This window comes from Trematomus bernacchii, unplaced genomic scaffold (genome assembly GCF_902827165.1).
Source record: "Trematomus bernacchii unplaced genomic scaffold, fTreBer1.1, whole genome shotgun sequence".
In the NCBI taxonomy this organism is placed as follows: domain Eukaryota; kingdom Metazoa; phylum Chordata; class Actinopteri; order Perciformes; family Nototheniidae; genus Trematomus; species Trematomus bernacchii.
This window is the reverse complement of record NW_022987828.1, coordinates 9948027-9965886: the sequence shown is the minus strand read 5'-3', so window position 1 is coordinate 9965886 and position 17860 is coordinate 9948027. Positions and strand designations below refer to the sequence as shown.

Sequence of the window (17860 nt, the reverse complement as noted above, 5' to 3'; positions counted from 1 at the left end):
TTATTATTATTGCTAAAATATAGAACAATCACTGCACACATTTCCTTACAAAAACACATTTCCACCCTGGTAAACGATAAATATATATTATTTTCTATTTAAAACACAATATTGAACCATTGAAGTTATAGATATTGTGTGTGTTCCTTAGTTTAGCACTTAATGTAAACTATGATTTTCTGACATGGTTTATAAAGTCCCTTAATAAGCAGCCTACCAAATGTTATCAGTCAGCCTTCAACACAGTATTTCACAGAACAACAGTTAGCAAAAAAACATGTATAATATAATAGGATATATTCATGATGCATTAAGGGCCAAAATAGAAACATGTTTCAACAACAACCACAACCACCACTTCAATATTCACCAGGCAATGTGCGTCATCTTTTATTTTGTATTGAAACACTGATGTGGAGGATGAGAGATGGAGAGGACGATCCTGCTGATTATCCTGAATGCAGAAGTCCTTCTAAGGAGCTGTATTGAACTGCCACCGCTGCAAAGTGGATGCATATTTTTCAGCTCTCACTCTAATGTGGATCCAGAGATTCTTTATTCCTCATGAAAAAGAAACCCAATAAGAGACACACCTGCAGTATACTGGACTACAATTGAAATATTTAATAGATTAACAAACATCAACTTTATTCACACGGGGTGAGGTTACAATTATTACATTTGACAGGCTGAAAACAGCACATTCCACCTCTTTTTGCATTAAAAGTGTGTTATCAAAATAGCTGCAGATTATCCGTCCACACACTTTTCTCACATAGAACATTCCATTGATGTAAAAACCAACCCAAACAAACCTAGCATTATATCTCAATCTACAGTGATCCGAATCATCCCCGTTCAGAAACTCCCTCACTGTCCAGGGAACCGTTCCCTCAGCCACTGCTGATTTGCCAATGCTCTCTAATCCACAAGAATACCTCTGGGGAGGGGGCTAATCTATTTCCCAAGATGCTGCCATCCCTCTGAGCAGCGCAGAAACAAGTCACTATGGTAAACCAGGCTGTAAACCCACTAAAAACACCATACATTAAGAAGATTAATAAAACATTATCGAGATTATAAGTAACCCACTCCAGAATCCTAATGGAACATGAAAGTAGCGGCAGAGTTCAGTGAGACTGAACTGTGTCATATATTAAAAGATTAGAGAGTTCCCACAAAATGTACTCTCTATATGTCTCTTCAAAGGAATAGGTTGAGAACTTTGAACGCTTAAATCCAAAAGGATTTTATTTTCTCTAAATGTAACACTAAATAGTATGTATAGATATGTCCAGTAAATAGCAAAAAGTCAATCAAAAAGAGAAATGCCTACAAGAACAGAACTTTGTTCCATGGGTAAAACAATCTGGTAAGGCACGAGTGATTATTAACATGGTAACCCTAAACAAACAACATATAACTCTAATAGTATCATAATCATTCAGAATGTAGTGCATACGTGTGTAGAAATATTTCACAAATGGTTTCAGTATTACTCAGTTTTAAATGTTTTGTGATCCGACAAACTTGTTTGCGTCTTCTATATTCTTAGCATATTTATTTGCCTTAATTTGCATGGATCGTGTTTACTTTTTTGCCAGTGCTATTTGCAGTTTCTTTATTCTTTGCATTGTAAACTTTAATTTGCTAGTGATAAGTCTAACTATATGCAAATATATATATGTATATCTATTAACTGTATATAGAGATTAACATGAGACAGATGTTGAATATTCTTAGGTTCATATTTGAATAGCAGTTAGTAAAACAAGTGAACAGACTGTTGTACTTTACTGTTATTTGACCCTTGACAAAGGTCATATTGTTGCAAAAGTGTCAGGCCAGCTTTGTGTCTACGGGTGCCTCGTGGTATAAACCTAACCTGTGAGTTCTATTTATAAACACAGAATAGGAGATGTAGGTCAAAGTGCGTGAGTGCTGTCTTGTGGATAGAGACCACTGAGTCTGAGGCCTACCGTGAAAGTATAGACCATCTGCTGCTCCCGATCCACAGGTTTGATCAGCTTCAGGTAGCGGATTATCCCAGTTGGGGTCAGGCTGAAGATCGTGGTGTAGTCATCCAGGGTAATCTTCACCAAGGGGTCTTTTGTCTTCCAACAAAAAGATATACAGAAAGAAACAAGTTACCATGGTGACATGAGTATTTCATCACCTTTTTTTTTCAAGGCCGCAGCTGTGGGGATGGGAAAACCTATCAGTACGTTTTGATCCGTCAAAGAGTTGAAAAAGTAATCTCCTGCAGGTCCCTCATCTATCTTAAGAAAACAGCGGAGAAGGAGCTAAGGAGGGGAACAAGAAACCAATGTTTTTATACACGATAGTATCAAGAAAGAGAGGAAATCACTTCTGCTAAAAACAACTTACAAGCATTACAGCCTCTGATGCTTTTTAGGGAAATATATCGACCACATTAAGCAATCGTTAAAAGGTATTGGTTTAATAGCTTTTGTTTAGGGCATCCATGTACTAAATAAGATTGAAAACATTATAAATAAAGTTCCATTTATCCAAAGATGCCTCATCACTGATGTGGTTTGATTGTGTTACAAATAGACCTCGACTCCATTGTGGGCCATTGCTGCTAGTCGGCTTCGATTCCCGTCCATCAATGAGTCCTCTTAAGAGAGTTTGGTAAACATCGGGACTGGGTGGCTTATTGATTTTGTTATCTCTGCTTCCACTCCACTATGATTTGTTAATCTTCTCCAAACACGGAATAAAGGGTTTTGTGAAAGATGAACTAAAGGTAGCAGTCATTTGTTTTGGTCTGTGTGTGTTTGAGACAGTGTGTATCCACCCATTCAAACATAAATCTATCAGTGCAGTTAGGATATGAGGAAAATGTAAAGCATTCTCCGCTGTGGTTGGTGAAGACACACACACAGAAAAGTGCACCCACACAAACACACAGTTTGTTAAATGTGTCAAACAAATATGTCAAAACACCCCCTTCCACCAACTACACACACAACAATCAATTACAAATATTTTGAAGTTGGTATTCAAAGAGAATAATTCCATAAATTCTGACTGAAGCTATTGCAGAAACCACAGCAATAAACACCCATCTGCATAGAAAGAAGAAGAACACTGCACAGCAAAACACTGCAAACAAAAACACTCCCATTAGGATAAAGAGTCAATGCATCTAGATTAATCCACGCACACACACATGCTACTACCAGAGACTTGCATTGCATTTCATTCTATGATTTTCATTATTTTGAAATATGAATACAAAACAAATCATTTCTGCTGTGGACATTTGGCAGAAACAATGGAAAGCTAAACATGTAATATTTGGGATGTCTCCAGCAGCAGATTAGTGTTATCAGTTTGTTTTTACTTTGTGCAAAGTGATGTATCAAATAAATCTAGGGATGTCCCGAGTTAGTTTAAGAGCAGGGATCAAGTTTATCCAAGACTTTTTTTTTCATGGATTAGTGTTGAAAGTAACACCTATCCACTTATAGTATTTTGTTTATAAAAACGTATTGAGCTCAAGGTAAGCTACATTTAAAAGTGTTTCCCCTTTAAAAACACTGTAACTAACCACTTTCTGTAGCAGAGACTAATTATTCATCGATTTCAAGTTGCAATTTGAAACATGTGGTTGGCAAATTACAAACCTGTGATTTAGGATACATAGTGTTCACTGCTTGTGATCCAGGGTTTCAATTGTTTCATTAAAACATCATACTATCCTGTTGACCACACAGAGAGAGTATTGCCCATGGACTAAGAAAGTGCAGCTGGAGCCTGAAAGAAGACGGCAGTACAGTGTGCATCACAACTGATAATGGATCAAATGTAACCAATGCTGAGGAACTAAATCAATGCGGCAGGCTTCAGTGGCGGCCAAAGGCTGCATCATGTGATTGATAATTGCAGCTCTCTGCTCAGTAATTTCTGCTAGTCCTCAGTGTTTTGTTTGAATTGCTTTATGTTTTCTTTATCAGAAATGGCTCGGAAAGATAATGCAAGACTTAATAGGGCTACAGGATTTTGTAAACAGACTATTTCTTGTTTTTGTGAGAAGGCCACACTGAGTGAGAAACAGCAATAATTAAATCTGCCAGAGCACTCGTTGATTACAGGGTTTCCAACAAGATGGAGTTCAGGGCAGAGGATGATTGGGAGGGTGTAGGCGCAGAGCAAAGCCTCGTCTCAGGTATGGTCTGAAGAGAGTCAACGAAGCAACTGTGACCAACTTGGCAGGATGTACAGTGTCGAATCAATTAACATGTCCCTGTGTCCTCTCCAGGATTTTACACATGCCCTCTCTGTTGTAGCGCATGTAAGGATGTCATACCTGAAGCTAGTTCTGCATCTTCCAAGAACATCAACTCTTGTTGAAAATGACGAGAACACAGACCTCACCCAAGCAATAAAGTCAGAAGCCCTTGGCTACTTGGAAGCTAAATATAGCACTAGGAGCTTATCGACATTACTTTGTTCATTGATCCAAGATTTAAGATTAACTACATAAGCGTGAGACTCCCAGGCAGTGTGTGAAAATGACTCATTGTCTCATCTTCTGTATGTGCAGTTAAGTTAGTGGAACAATGACAATGTGCCACAGTGAAGACCAAACAAACAGGACAAAACAAATGTGTTTTACAGCGAGCATTTTGTTCGAGGAGGAAATTAAGAGAAAGTATCTTGAAGTAAATTATACCACTCACTGCAAGAGGCTGTAACATTAAATATTCTAAGAACGGAGAGCTTTTGAGTATTGAATTCCTTTACTTGAATTGGCTTTACTGACTTAAATGGAGGCCTGCTTTAAGCTGTTTAGAGTTCACAGAGCAGCTGTATAATGCAAGAAAACAAAAATATTGGATTCACCTCTGTATCAAAAGATATGAATATAATACTACAACAGTTATTTTGTAATGGACTAAAAGTGGGGGATTAAGTGCAAAGAAACATGTCCGGGACATCCCTATTACACTCTGTATGTTTCTATGTGTGTGAGTGTGTGCCATTGCATCTAAGAGCAACCCCCTTTACCTACAGGTGTATCACCAGGATCCAGCTAAAACAAGGAGAAAAATACAGCAGGAAAATGAGTCATGAATGTGTTACTTTTTGTGAACGCACAACAAAAACTTGTAAATGAATATGAACCTGTAAACAATATATAATCAAATGCACCACATGTGCTTTGTATTTGAATGCACACATTTATGGGCGGGTGTTAAGTGCAGGGAGCCTTGTAAAGGTTCTTGCTTTCTACCTCCTCAATGTCATTATCCAGAGCGATGATTCCCAGGGGCGCGGTGAGGTTGGCACTGGCGGAGATAGTCGTTCCCACTGGGGAGGACTCACTCACATAGCCCTGATAGGTGGCAAACTGGAAATACGGTGCCTGGTTGTTCTCATCCAGGATTTCGATAATGAGGTCAGCGTAGGCCGGGAGGGGGTGACCGTTGTCCTGTTCAGCCTGAAATTATACGAAAAAAGACACAAGAGGAAGAGTGAGTCAAATAACTGATAACCAGTCTGCTAGAAATGTATTAAGAAGTACTAATAATGAGTTGTAACACACAAGAGTTATGCTGTCCCAACTGTTATGCAGACATAGGGACAAAAAGCGTCATTTCAATTACAAAAAGCTACATTTACTAAATGTAATCAGGGGTCCATTTAGGATTAGGCCTTAGTAATTACTAGAGCACTTAACGCAAATACCATCATTTGACGGAGAGAGGCAGTAATTAGTGTCTCTAACTACTCCGTCAAATTGGTGACCATTGATAAAAAGCAGGGTCAATGGGTCCCCTTCTCACTAAGTCAGTGCCAGAAATTGACCAATTAACTAGTAAACATGGGTGTCTCCATTAGTGCTTACTCAACTGAGCTTAAAACTGTCTGATTATGTACTCTGTTTTGCCTGAAAGCTTGAAATAAAATGTGGAACTGTTTGGTATGACAAAATCCCAGTCAACATCTCTTCCTCATGCTTATTTCTTTCTCCAGAAACTGACCTGCAGCATCGAGCCACGGAAAACAACTCATTTAAATGTCATATTGCAAGATGGGATTCATTTTAATGTTAACAAAAATTGCTGAATACGGTTCAAGTCAGTTCTTGGGAAAACTAGCAATAATAAAAACAAATCCTACTACATATAATTAATATATTACCAAATACTGGAACATGCAGTGTAATTTGATACAACACAGTTTATGCACACAGTCAATTCCCAGAGCTGGACACTCTCTCAAAACTACATGAGGGAATTGTTGACACACCTGCATCCAAAACTAGCTTGTGTGTGTGTCGCATATTGCTCACCTACCAGAAGATAAACATCTCTTATTCTTCATGTTGTTGCACAGTTGACATGAATGCTTGAGCTAATTACCACAAATCAAAATGTGTGTTGTCCTAACTATCAAACTGTACCAAAACATAACAGAGCTGTTCTTTAACCCGAGTTGTGTCTTACACCAGCTTAGTGAAAGAAGTGTGGTCAGGCTGTCACTGCACATTCTTTCCCTCCGAGGCACATATGTTGCTATTGGCTCCCACACTGGGATGCTTCAGAAACATTGAGGCTTTGAAAATACAGATGGAGAGGGGGTGTGAGGCGACATCAGTTTAAGCCATGACCTGGAACTAATTCTGCACATTAGCTCAATTTCACTGGGCTTGTGTTGCAGAGTGACGATTGTAACAGAATCATTTCTTTCTACAGCTAAATGGAAAAAAAGCTGGGGCCAAAACTACTCAGTAGATTGCTGTTATTTGTATTGTTTGTCTTTTCTATTGCAAAACCCTGCTCCACCGTTTTTGGCACATCAAGTTGAGTTTCACTACAGCTCATGTTTTCATTGGCATCGCAATGAAAATGCCAGGCAATCTTCACCAATCATCTTCTACCTTCCTCTCATATCTGATGATAAAGAACACCCACACTGCAAGGACCCAAAGATCCAATCTGCTCACACAAACACCTGAGGGACAAGTGGTGTCATTGACAGACATAGTGTGTGTGCCTCGATGTTCTCGCTATTTCTCAGCATTAACAAAAAAAAAATTCGTCCGAGAGAGAACGGGGTGTGAGATTACTGTGTTCCCTGGTGATTCAGCTCTTTAGCGATGTCCTTATTTCTGTGAGGCAGTGCTAAATGACCTGCGCTCCACTGCTACTACACACAAGCCTGCAGGAGATTCACTGCTTCCCAAAGTCACTGTTTATCAGTCTCAATTCTGCTGTCCTGACTCCATTGTCTTAGAGCGCCATACTGCATTTCTTTGCTTCCTTGTTTCTATTAAATCTATCTGCCTTTGTCACTTGTCTTCAGTTCGTCCATGTAATCCTAGTGGAAATAGCCTTATCAGGATCAATCATGACTTTGGAAGATAAACAGATAGTTGTTTTAAATATGCTTGAGGTGCTGCAGCTCACCCCATCCCATATATGTTTGGAAGTCTTTTAAAGCATTAGCTATGTACACCACATGCTGTGCAGCAGAACTCTCAAGATACCCAAGTCTAATTCTCACTTTCCTGCCCCTTGGAGTCCTTGAGCAACGGTTCCTCTCCCCCTCTCTATGACTAAGGTAGATAAGACTCCTCCAGTACTAGACACCATACACATATCTCTCCCGATCTTCGGTTTTTCTTTTTGCTCTTTGAACTGTTTCCCTTCCCCTAGCTATGCACAACCCTTTCGGAGACATGCAAAAACTCTCTCTATATGATCAATCTCCTCTTGCTTTCTTCCTCTGGTGAAAATCAGCTCTTCCTCTCATCTTTTTACTCCACAGCTATCCCGGTAAACAGCCTGTTACACAGTGCTTAGAGGTGTGTAGAGGTTAGTGATGGGTGGATGGAAAGTTCATCTGCACTGCTGCTCTCCACCAGCAGCACCGAGGCAATCCCTGACTCGGCTCCAAATTAGGATTCATGAGAGACTAGAAGGCTATCCTCCTGCTAAGTCCATAAATCATAACATATTTTTCACCCTAGATCTCCAAAGCAGCTAAAGATAAGGTTAATGGCCTTCAGGTGATCTAGATGGAGCTGAAAAGTGTGGATGTTTAAGTTATAGAGAAAAGTTAAAACTTGATTTGGCACTAGCAAATACAAAATAAAAGCTCAGATTGAGAAGAATCTTTGCTTATAATAATCAGTGTTTTGGATTGGGCTGAACCAAAGACAATCAAGCTCCATTGGGTTTAGTAAATGTAACGTTTATATACGTTTTGGCCAATCGATTTTTTGACTTTTCTATTAATGTAAATGTGGAGTCTATTTGTATATAACATTAGAAAGACTGATTCTTATTATTACATTATAAGCTTATTGTGCTCATTTATGTGGCTGTGATTTTGGAATGAATAGACTCAATCACCCCCCCCCCCCAAGTTTTGATGGGGAGGACAGGAACAAAGTGAAAAGTTACATGAGAAAGTGTTTAGCTTGCAATATTGAAAGTAGCAAGGTCGAGTGCAGAGACTGAGAGAACACAAAGAGGTAGTCAGAACAGCACATCGCACCGGCCTTGACTTTGTATCGGAGCCGCGCTCCCCCGCAAAGCTAGGAAGCAACATTATGGTTTCCCGCTATATCTGAAGAAACGTTAGAGAAAACAAATTAGTATGATGGTGCCAGAGTAGGGAGGGACTTCCACAGGCCGGCCGAATGCTGATTGGAGGATCGTGTTCCCAAGAGACTCTATCTGAGTCTGTGCACCAACCAAAGAGAACCAAGTCTAAACCATGGTATCTCTTCAGCTAGTCTTGACCAATCAAAAATGTACGCGCAACGCCCTGTGTAATAAAATGTATTGTCGCACGAGGTTCGAGGCTCTTGACGGATTTGGTGGTTACAGATTACAGCTTTGCTGCCTGTGATTCCCAAAGACGTGATGAGTCCTTGGTCAAGTAATATATATCTTTTGCTCTCTTTACAATGAATAGTTAAACTTAGAAGTTGTCTGTCTTTTCTGGAATTCTGAACCCAACATAAACCAATTTTGTGACCAAACATTCTTCAATTTCTCTGTATGCATGAAGAGTATGTGTACAAAATAAACAATGCATCACAAGTACATTGCGGTCAAAAGTTTGTTTCGTAGTGGGTTTAGTTTCCATCAAAATCACACAGTAAATCTTGACATCAGAATAGGCGAAGTCCTTTTAAAAAAGGCAAGCACTGATTGGGATTGAGTTTTTTTACCTTGATGATGAGTGTGAAACGTTGGTACAAGTCCCTGCTGATAGGCTGCAGAACACGCAGCTCTGCAGTGGTTCTGTTCAGGGAGAAATACTCTCGGTATGCTACTGGATGACCTGCAATAAAAAAAAAAAGAACATTCAAAGATTTGGATTCACTGCACTTTATGATAACGTCGAGGACACCGAAATGAAAATTCAGAAGTCAAGTCATGGCTGACGACCGAGCCAAAGCACATTAAATGCGCACAATCAATCAGGATACGTGATGCACCTACCAACTAGGATGTAGAAAAGAATGTTGGGTCTGTCTGACGGGGGCTGTATGTTCATGTCCATGTCCACGGCCCGGATCGCAGGGGTCACATTCAGTGGGTTCAGTTTGCTCTGCAACGAGGGGAGGGGGAGTCAGTCAACAACACGGCAAGATAATCAGATGCAAATCTGTTTATTTTCTGTTGACTTTCTAGTTGTAGCACAGTCATTGTCTCCTGAAATAACTTTGAGAGCATTATTATTCAGAGATGGGATTTTTAGTGTCTTGTAAAAAGAGGAAATGCCACTTAGAAAGGATATCAGCAGCCCCGAAAAACACATTATGTCCTATTTATCATTATTTTGGCTGCTGTGTAATCTTATGTGACGTGTTGTATATCACTTGCAACGGTGCTACTCCAGATAAAAACAGCTCCTTAGAGAAGCTGCTGTGGACTTCTCTTCCTGGCCCAAAAAACGGTTTCCTACTTTTAAAGAAGGATCTGAGGAGCTGCTGCGATTGGCCTCCTTGTAAACTGAATATTAGGAAGAAATGCAAATAATATTTCTGATAAAATGAGGAACCAATGACCTGCAGGGAATTACATTAGCAGTCAAAGTCCGAAGCACACGGGTCAATTATTGGGATATTTAATTAATAAGCAATTCATTAGATCCCTTTCTCATCATTATGCTTCTAAATACACCATATCGAGCTGCGCATCAAGGTTAATCTGTTTGCAGTGCTGTAGGCTACCTTTTCCTGCTCATGCACACTCAAACATATTGAGCTCTCATTTACGCAGCTCTTCATCTATACCTTTGCCCCAACATATGGCTAAGTGGAAATATGTTTAGCGCATCACATTTATGAATACATCTCCTTATGCAAAATGCCTCCATATGGCAGATAGAGTATGCGTAAGTATGCTAAGAGGCCTGTGCTAAACTTCCTTACGGCTTGTCCACACAGCGGCGTTGGAAGCTTCTTCCAACGCTTCTGCCCATTCACTTTGAATGGGGTGACGTCACTTTTCGCCGAACTGCATTGTGGGAAGCAGAGCGGAGCTTTCCTGGCGTTTCAGGCTGCAAAAGTTGAGCAATGTTCAACTTTTGAAGCTTCTGAAGCTTTCGGTGGAAGCGTCAGCCAATCAAATCATATGCCAGTACAAGCTCTAGCCAATCAAACCACTGCTTGTGTGTCAGGGGCGGGAGATTCATGTGATTGGTTGTTGGTCGAGCTTCAGACACGCCCGCCGGCAAGCTTTTTCCAAAGCCGCTGTGTGGACGGGCCGTTAGTGTAGAAAGGCACATGGCTAACATCTCTCTGGCAGGAAGAATCCCTTCTCGGGGGGGGGGGGGGTACATTTATATCCCTCAGCTCTGAAGTAATCCTTACACCCCCCCCCAACCAACCCTCTCGCTTTTACAATGTCTGGAGGTGCGCTAAATCAAATCCCTCTAGCGCTGCACAATGATGATTAGCTATAATACCCTCCTCTAACAGTCATTATCCAGGGGACTCCAGAGCCTGCATTATATCCCCCCAGGGCAAAAAATAAATACAGATCAACTAAATAATGCCTGTCTAGCCATTGTGATTAATTACAATACACTCATCAATTATGAGACGACAAATCTCCCCGTGGACAGATATGTTAGCAGAACGGTTACACTGCAGAATAGAGATAAATCAAACACCAGCAAAAACTGCAATGCTAATTTAGACCACTCTTAAAAAAGAAGAAAGTAATTAAATATCACTCTTTAATGAAAATCAAATAAGGAGAACAATAGATACCTCTTTTGAAATTGACAATTCGAGGAACTCTGAATGTATGGAGGAAACATTATGTTTGAGAACAACATTTACATAAAGTAAAGGAAAATGTCACATCAGACTTTATTATTGCTGGTAGCTTTAAACCATGCAATGTTTGAAGGTGGAAAGCACAGAGAGAGGGAGAAAGACCAACATTTTCTCACACTAATGAAAAGGCTTTAGTTTGTGCAGCTGCATACTTAGCAGTCTGCAAACCTTTTATCATAAATTATGCATTATGAGCAAACTCTGAATGGGAAGTCTGGACAAACAAAGTGAGTCACAGTGGCAGCTCCGGTACACACACATGGGCAGAGACATACACCTACATGTATATACAGTGTACACTGTTCTGTTTACCTTTGTTTATTACTCCCTTTTCCCTCTAGCACTAAATCTCCATCCATTGATTTTTCAACCACTGTTTACAGTTCCATTTGTGTCATTATTGGAGACTTACGTTTTATTGAATCTCTCTCGCCCTCGTCTCAGATCAATTCGATTCAGTTTGACTCCAATTTTAGAAACATGACGACCAAATACAATAGCATACTTGATTGAGTCTTTTCCCAATACTGCTACAAAACATAATTATTAGATATGTCAATCCTATTATTTTAGGATACTTAGGTTGGTGTTGCTTACGAAGCTACACATTTGTTTTGCAATCTACAATACTAAATAACAACAATATAACATGGTACTTATTATCCACAAACTGGAAGAATATACAATTGTCAATGAAAAAAATGAATTAACTTGCCAGAATAAATAACACTCAATTTATCAAACGTGCCCACACTTTTAGAGGTAAAAACATCATATTTAAAATAAAGGGGGTTCAATTACAGAAGAAAAGCAATTGTAAACTAAACAAAAGATAATGAACTCCTTGTGGTCTAATATGGTACTGATATTCTGCACAAACTATGCTGTTGTATTTACTGTAAAGCGTCCTTACTGTAAGGTAATTATTATACGTACAGCACTTTGGCTCGACCAAAAATCGTTTTAAAAATGTGCTATATAAATAAAACTTGATTTGATTTGATTTGAATGTTGTTTGTAGTTTCAGTAGTTAACTACACAAAAGGCTAAAAATAAATGTTTATAATTGAATCACCACACAGTTATTAATGTAGTCAAACTACATGAAGTTACTGCTAAATGTAGTTAAACTACTAGTTTATTTACATTGGTACAAGATCATTCCGATCTTTGGGCATGTAGAGTTTCTAATTTCCAACTGTGTGTTTGAGGAAACTCGAGGAGGACCCATGTGATGACGCAGACAATGTTCAAACTCGACACAGACTGGGGCCAGGCTCTGATCCAAATCTTCCTGCATTCAGGACGCCAAAATGCCAACATCAATCCAGTCCAGAGAATCCAATCAAATCCAGTCTACAACTCAAGTCCAATCCAATTCAATTCAATACAGTTCAATCCAGTCAGCTAGGCCCATCCAGACTGCTGATGAGAAGTGTGTTATACTCTAGAAACAGGAAGTACTAAATGGACCTTGAGGTGATGTAGCTTTATAGAGTATATTATAGTCCAATATAATAATTCAGCACAGTGTAATTTATTGCATATTTCTTCATGCACTATATATATAGATTTCTACAGACAAAGATAAAGCGTTTATAGATATAGACATCATCTCTATTTGTGCAACACCTCAGACTCTTTATCTAAGCTGCCAAATCATCTCGCCCTCTAGTTTCCTACTTCTATGAATTCCAGGGGTGTTTGGCTGTCATCCCAGGTCAACCCAGCCTTCAGCTCTAATTGCTGGTCCAACAAACCAGAAAATGCTCCTGGAATCACCATGCTGATACGCAGCAGCAAAGACAACTCTGCCTCCAGTTGAGGAGATTAACAACAAGGTGTTAGCAGACAATTAGGCTCTTTAACATGTGTGGCATTTTGAAACATTTAGCAGGAGGGTAGATATGCAGCACAAATATATGACAAATATGAATGATGCGGCTCAATGCACATGCACCCAGAGCACGATAGATAAAACACGACCTGCGTGCAAAAAAAACGAAATATGCACATACAGGATATTAACAGGAAGAATTTGTGTTAAAATGACCTTGTGGAAAACCAGCGTGTTCACACTCGCCTGTCGGCCTGGTTCTTACCGGTTCAGTGAATTCTGGGATAGCAACACGGTAGGTGAGGGGGTTGCAGTCGCGAGTGTTGTTCACCAAAATGCAAGGCAGGAACATGGGGCCCAGGTCGTCTCCGTCCAGAACGTCCACAGTCAGAGTAGTCGTAGCTGTCCGTCTGTTCGGGGGGTATGGAGCACGGTCCTGGAAGAAGAACAAATGTTTTCGTTTTAAACCTTTAAACTCCCAGAAGATTTGTTACTTTGTGCACTGGGGCTACACACTGCTCGGGCTAAAATCAATATAACATGTTAAAACCATGACAGACCTCTGCAACTGTTTTTCAGCATATATTACAGCTGTGGCTGTTATGGAAACTCAGTGATGCATTCATTCAGTTTTTATTCTACATTTGTTTGGCTGCAGGAAATGGGTGCTGAAATTCATTTTCATGCTTTAAGTAGAACATTATTCAATACTTGTATGCAGTAAAAACAGTCAACATACTATTTTCACTGGTAAATAACACAATAGTACTCGTGCAGTAAGAAAAATGTGTTTATATCGTAAAGAAAAATAACTAAAAAAATAGGTTGAAGAAGCATTTTGTCATAAAATATCCAATACACTGTTTTCTCCAATATGCTTTTTTATATATTAAATAGCACTTATGTGAAAGGGCTCTTAGTCATTGAAGTAGAATGAAAAAGATAATACGATGCAAACGATATGCATCAGACCACTTTAAATGCGATAAAACAGTACGACTCTTCAGTTTTCTTCTAAACATTTTCTTCTTAAGGAAATAAACCTTCTCAATAAACATATCTTTTCAGCAGGTATCTCTAAAGATCACCCCTTGTGGTTCTGGCGCTTCCTGAGTGGTATCCTGCCAAGTGAGCAGCACAGCACTTCAAAGATTTGCGCTGTTAGTGTAATTGAACTCTTGACACAAGCATCACAGAGTTCTAGTAAATACAATGACTTCTTTCTTTTTCTACTTTGACGTCCTCTTGCGAGAGAAAGTAAAGTATCCCTGGAGGACCACTTGCTGGGGTAAGGGGTTGAGTCTTTTGCTTCCTCATGCAGGAAATGGAGAGGAGAGGACATGGGTTAACTGCTAAATGCTGTCCAGCATACATGTAGGAGTGGTGACCTCCTAAATCCCAGCCTTCTAATTAAATCCGCGTTCCTGGCTAGTGGCTTTCTGGTGGCTCTTGGTCCACAGACATTGCCTATTGACATATGGTAAGGACTAGAGAAAGAGCATAAAGCTGCCTTCATTATAACTCATTTTGGCATCATTAGCAGAACTTGTTTTACAATATTTTCACAGTCATGTTGCCCAGTCAGAGTGTGAAGGAAAAGTGCATCCCTCAAGTTAAATCCATAATTATGCATACATAATTACTCTGATATGCAAGGGCGCTCTGGTATATACAGACGGTTATTTCAGAATGTGTCGGAGACAACTTCAATCACTTTGAATAAAAAAGATGTAAGCAATCTCTGAATTACAATTAGGCGAGTTAAACAGTGTGATGTCCTTACAGTGACTGCCAAATGAGATCTCTAATGACTTCTTATCAATGTGTAAAAAATAAACAAGAATCCACGATTGGTGGACTAAAAATAAAAAGAGTTATCTACTGAATGATGACCACATTTTGAAACAGAAAAGATTGCACCAGACCTTGCTTTAAAACTTCACTGAGGAAAATAAATGATGCAGTGTAAGGATTTGAAATCATTTAAGCAGCAAACTATTGACTTCAAGTTCAAAAAGTTTGCCCCCTAAAATAACTAAAATATCTGAAATATGGTAAAACTAAAACTGTTAGTGTCTTAGGCCAATAAATAAAAATAGAACCTTGAGTGCTGCACTTCCATGCTCCAAATAACAAATTGTTAATACAGCTGCTGCGGCTGAATACAAAGCACATATTGAGAAATGGTTTAAGGTGCATTTATACTTCATTACCCTCAAGGGCAAGGCTGAGGTAGACAACCTTAGAAAGAAAAGTCCACCATTAAGGCCTATTTTTAATCTGTTGACATTGAGCATTTGCTGATCTTGACACTTGCAAACAAAAGTCACTTACATTGGCTTGGACCAAAACAAGGTAGCGAGTTCTCTCCTCATAGTTTAGCCTCTCAGCCAGAATAATGTGTCCTGAAAGAGTGTTGGCAACGCTCACTGTTCTGTTAGATGCCTGAAAGAAAATGAGAGTTTATATGATAAGACAGAAGGAACAGTGGATGTGAGCAATAAGTCATGATTGTTGAAGAAATGTACAATGGTGTAGAGGGGTGTTTATCATGGCGTGACTTGTCCATATACCGGGTCATTGGGGTTGTAAAGTATGCTGTATTCTATATGTCCATTGGGTCCGTCGTCAATATCCGTAGCTCCATTATTCCCTGAGAAGCCAGTGAAAATGGTCGTTCCAACTGGTGTGAGCTAGAGGAAAATATAAGAGCAGGGAGAAATAAAAAGTCAGCAGCTCAAATGGCCCACTATGACTCCAACATGTACTTACAGCAGTGAGCCCATGCATAGAGCCATTACTGTTGCCACTCCAGCCCATTAGTAAACAAAAAGAAAAACATATATATCAGAGAGGGGGAAATGTTGCAGTCAGCAGCAGTCTGAAGGTTTACAGAATAACAAAAAAGTAAGTATGAGAACCACTGCTGTTCCCCAGAGGCCTCAGCAGAGTCAACGGGAGCAGGCAGTGGGCAGGAGAGGGGGGGGGGGGGGCAGTTGACAGCAATGCAGAGTGACTCACTGTTGTGCTTACAGTATGAAAAGGTAAACACACTGTAATAATTAACACACAATGCACACAGGAAGTGTAACCAATGGAGGCAATAGTCATGGTTGTCGGGAGTCTGAAAGCACAGATTTTATGAATGTTTTGAATCATTGCTGGTGATTCAGGTCTGTTTTTGATGCGAGATGAACATAAATAATTCCTCATACCGTCATGCCTGGCCAGTTTTAATTACACGTATCTTGACTGTTTCATCTCACAGGGAAGCACTTGGTTTGTGCAGCCACATTGTACATAATTTATGTAAAAGACGAAGATATTGAACTTGCTTTTATTTCAAATATCAAACTGAAACATAACAAAATGTGTAATTAAGTAGACCTAAGTATCACCTCAGGGCTGCAGGTAGTATGATGTCATGGTCCTCAATAACATTGAGCACACAACCTTATTTGATTTATTAGGGGGCGTTTTGGTCAGTCGCTTCTAAACTTTGATGACCCCACTGGCAGTGAAAAAGAAAGTATGTCACTATGCCCTCCTGTGAGGGTCTCACCCAAGAACACTTACATAAATAAGTTCAAATTCTGCACACAGTGTCACAAAGGTCCAGCAGAAACAACAACAGGAGTCGCTCCCTTACCTCGTTTATCGCAACATAGTAGCGTGGCTGCTGAAAGCGAGGGTTGTTGTCATTTTTGTCCCTCACAACAATCCGTACCTCGTGAAAGATGACAGTGCCAACCAGCTCATTGTAGCACTGGACCTGAACCACGATGGTAGTGATGTAGTGGGGGGGCTGAGAGAGAGAGAGAGAGAGAGAGAGAGAGAGAGAGAGAGAGAGAGAGAGAGAGAGAGAGAGAGAGAGAGGAGAGAGAGGAGAGAGAGAGAGAGAGAGAGAGAGAGAGAGAGAGAGAGAGAGAGAGAGAGAAGAAATACATGGTATTTACTGTAAGCATTACAATGGAAGTTGTTATAGATTTCAATTCTCTAAAGAACAATATGTGTACTATGTCAGAGATGATAACACGAGAGCAGCACTGACCTTCACTGCTGTCAAAAACTAGCAGCGAACAAGCTTCCTAACAAGTGCAGAAAAGAAGCAATACACACAAAGGTTGTTGTTATCATATATCTCCTCTCTTCACCTTTTCTACACAGTTCTCTATCAAATAAAGGCAAAAGTGGGCCCAAAAGATATAAAAATAAAGCAAGATCAACTAAAATGTACTTTCAATACTCATTAATTATGCTGCCTGCATAGTATTGTTGTAAACAAATCAGAGATATGTTGTTTTTTATTATTCTTAGCTGGACTCTGCTAGCCTGATTTTGTATTTTTGAATATTACATTTTATACATTATTTATGTGTCTGATCAAACGGAGAGCTGCGCGCCTTGTGCCATGTTCTGTTTAAAATGTATATTGGACAGCAGCAGCGGCTTGTCTCGTTGCCACCACTACTTGTCAGACATCATCTGAATTTAGAAACAGTGATGATGTAATGCAGCCTGCTTAGCTTTTCCCTCTCTCTCTCTCTCTCCTTCTTATTTGCAAAGGCTTGACTCCCATGTGCTCCTCCACTGATTTCTCCTATTAATTGGCCATATTTCTGAAATATTGCATTAGTGGCTTCACGTATAGCTCCATCCCCTGAGTCCATAAAATCGAAACTCAC

The 17860-nt window shown here is 39.7% G+C and overlaps 1 protein-coding gene across 1 annotated transcript in view; it reads right to left on the bottom strand.

The window, feature by feature from the left end:
• The window catches only part of pcdh15a (protocadherin-related 15a), a 159696-nt gene that overhangs the window by 79931 nt on the left and 61905 nt on the right, over positions 1-17860 (bottom strand). Inside the window, exons 5-12 of the mRNA XM_034151808.1 lie at positions 16825-16980; positions 15749-15868; positions 15510-15620; positions 13441-13611; positions 9492-9600; positions 9218-9330; positions 5264-5470; positions 1980-2114 (exon numbers count right to left, since the gene is read on the bottom strand). Of these exons, the coding sequence (XP_034007699.1) occupies positions 1980-2114; positions 5264-5470; positions 9218-9330; positions 9492-9600; positions 13441-13611; positions 15510-15620; positions 15749-15868; positions 16825-16980 (1122 nt within the window). The remainder of the gene's footprint in view (positions 1-1979; positions 2115-5263; positions 5471-9217; positions 9331-9491; positions 9601-13440; positions 13612-15509; positions 15621-15748; positions 15869-16824; positions 16981-17860) is intronic.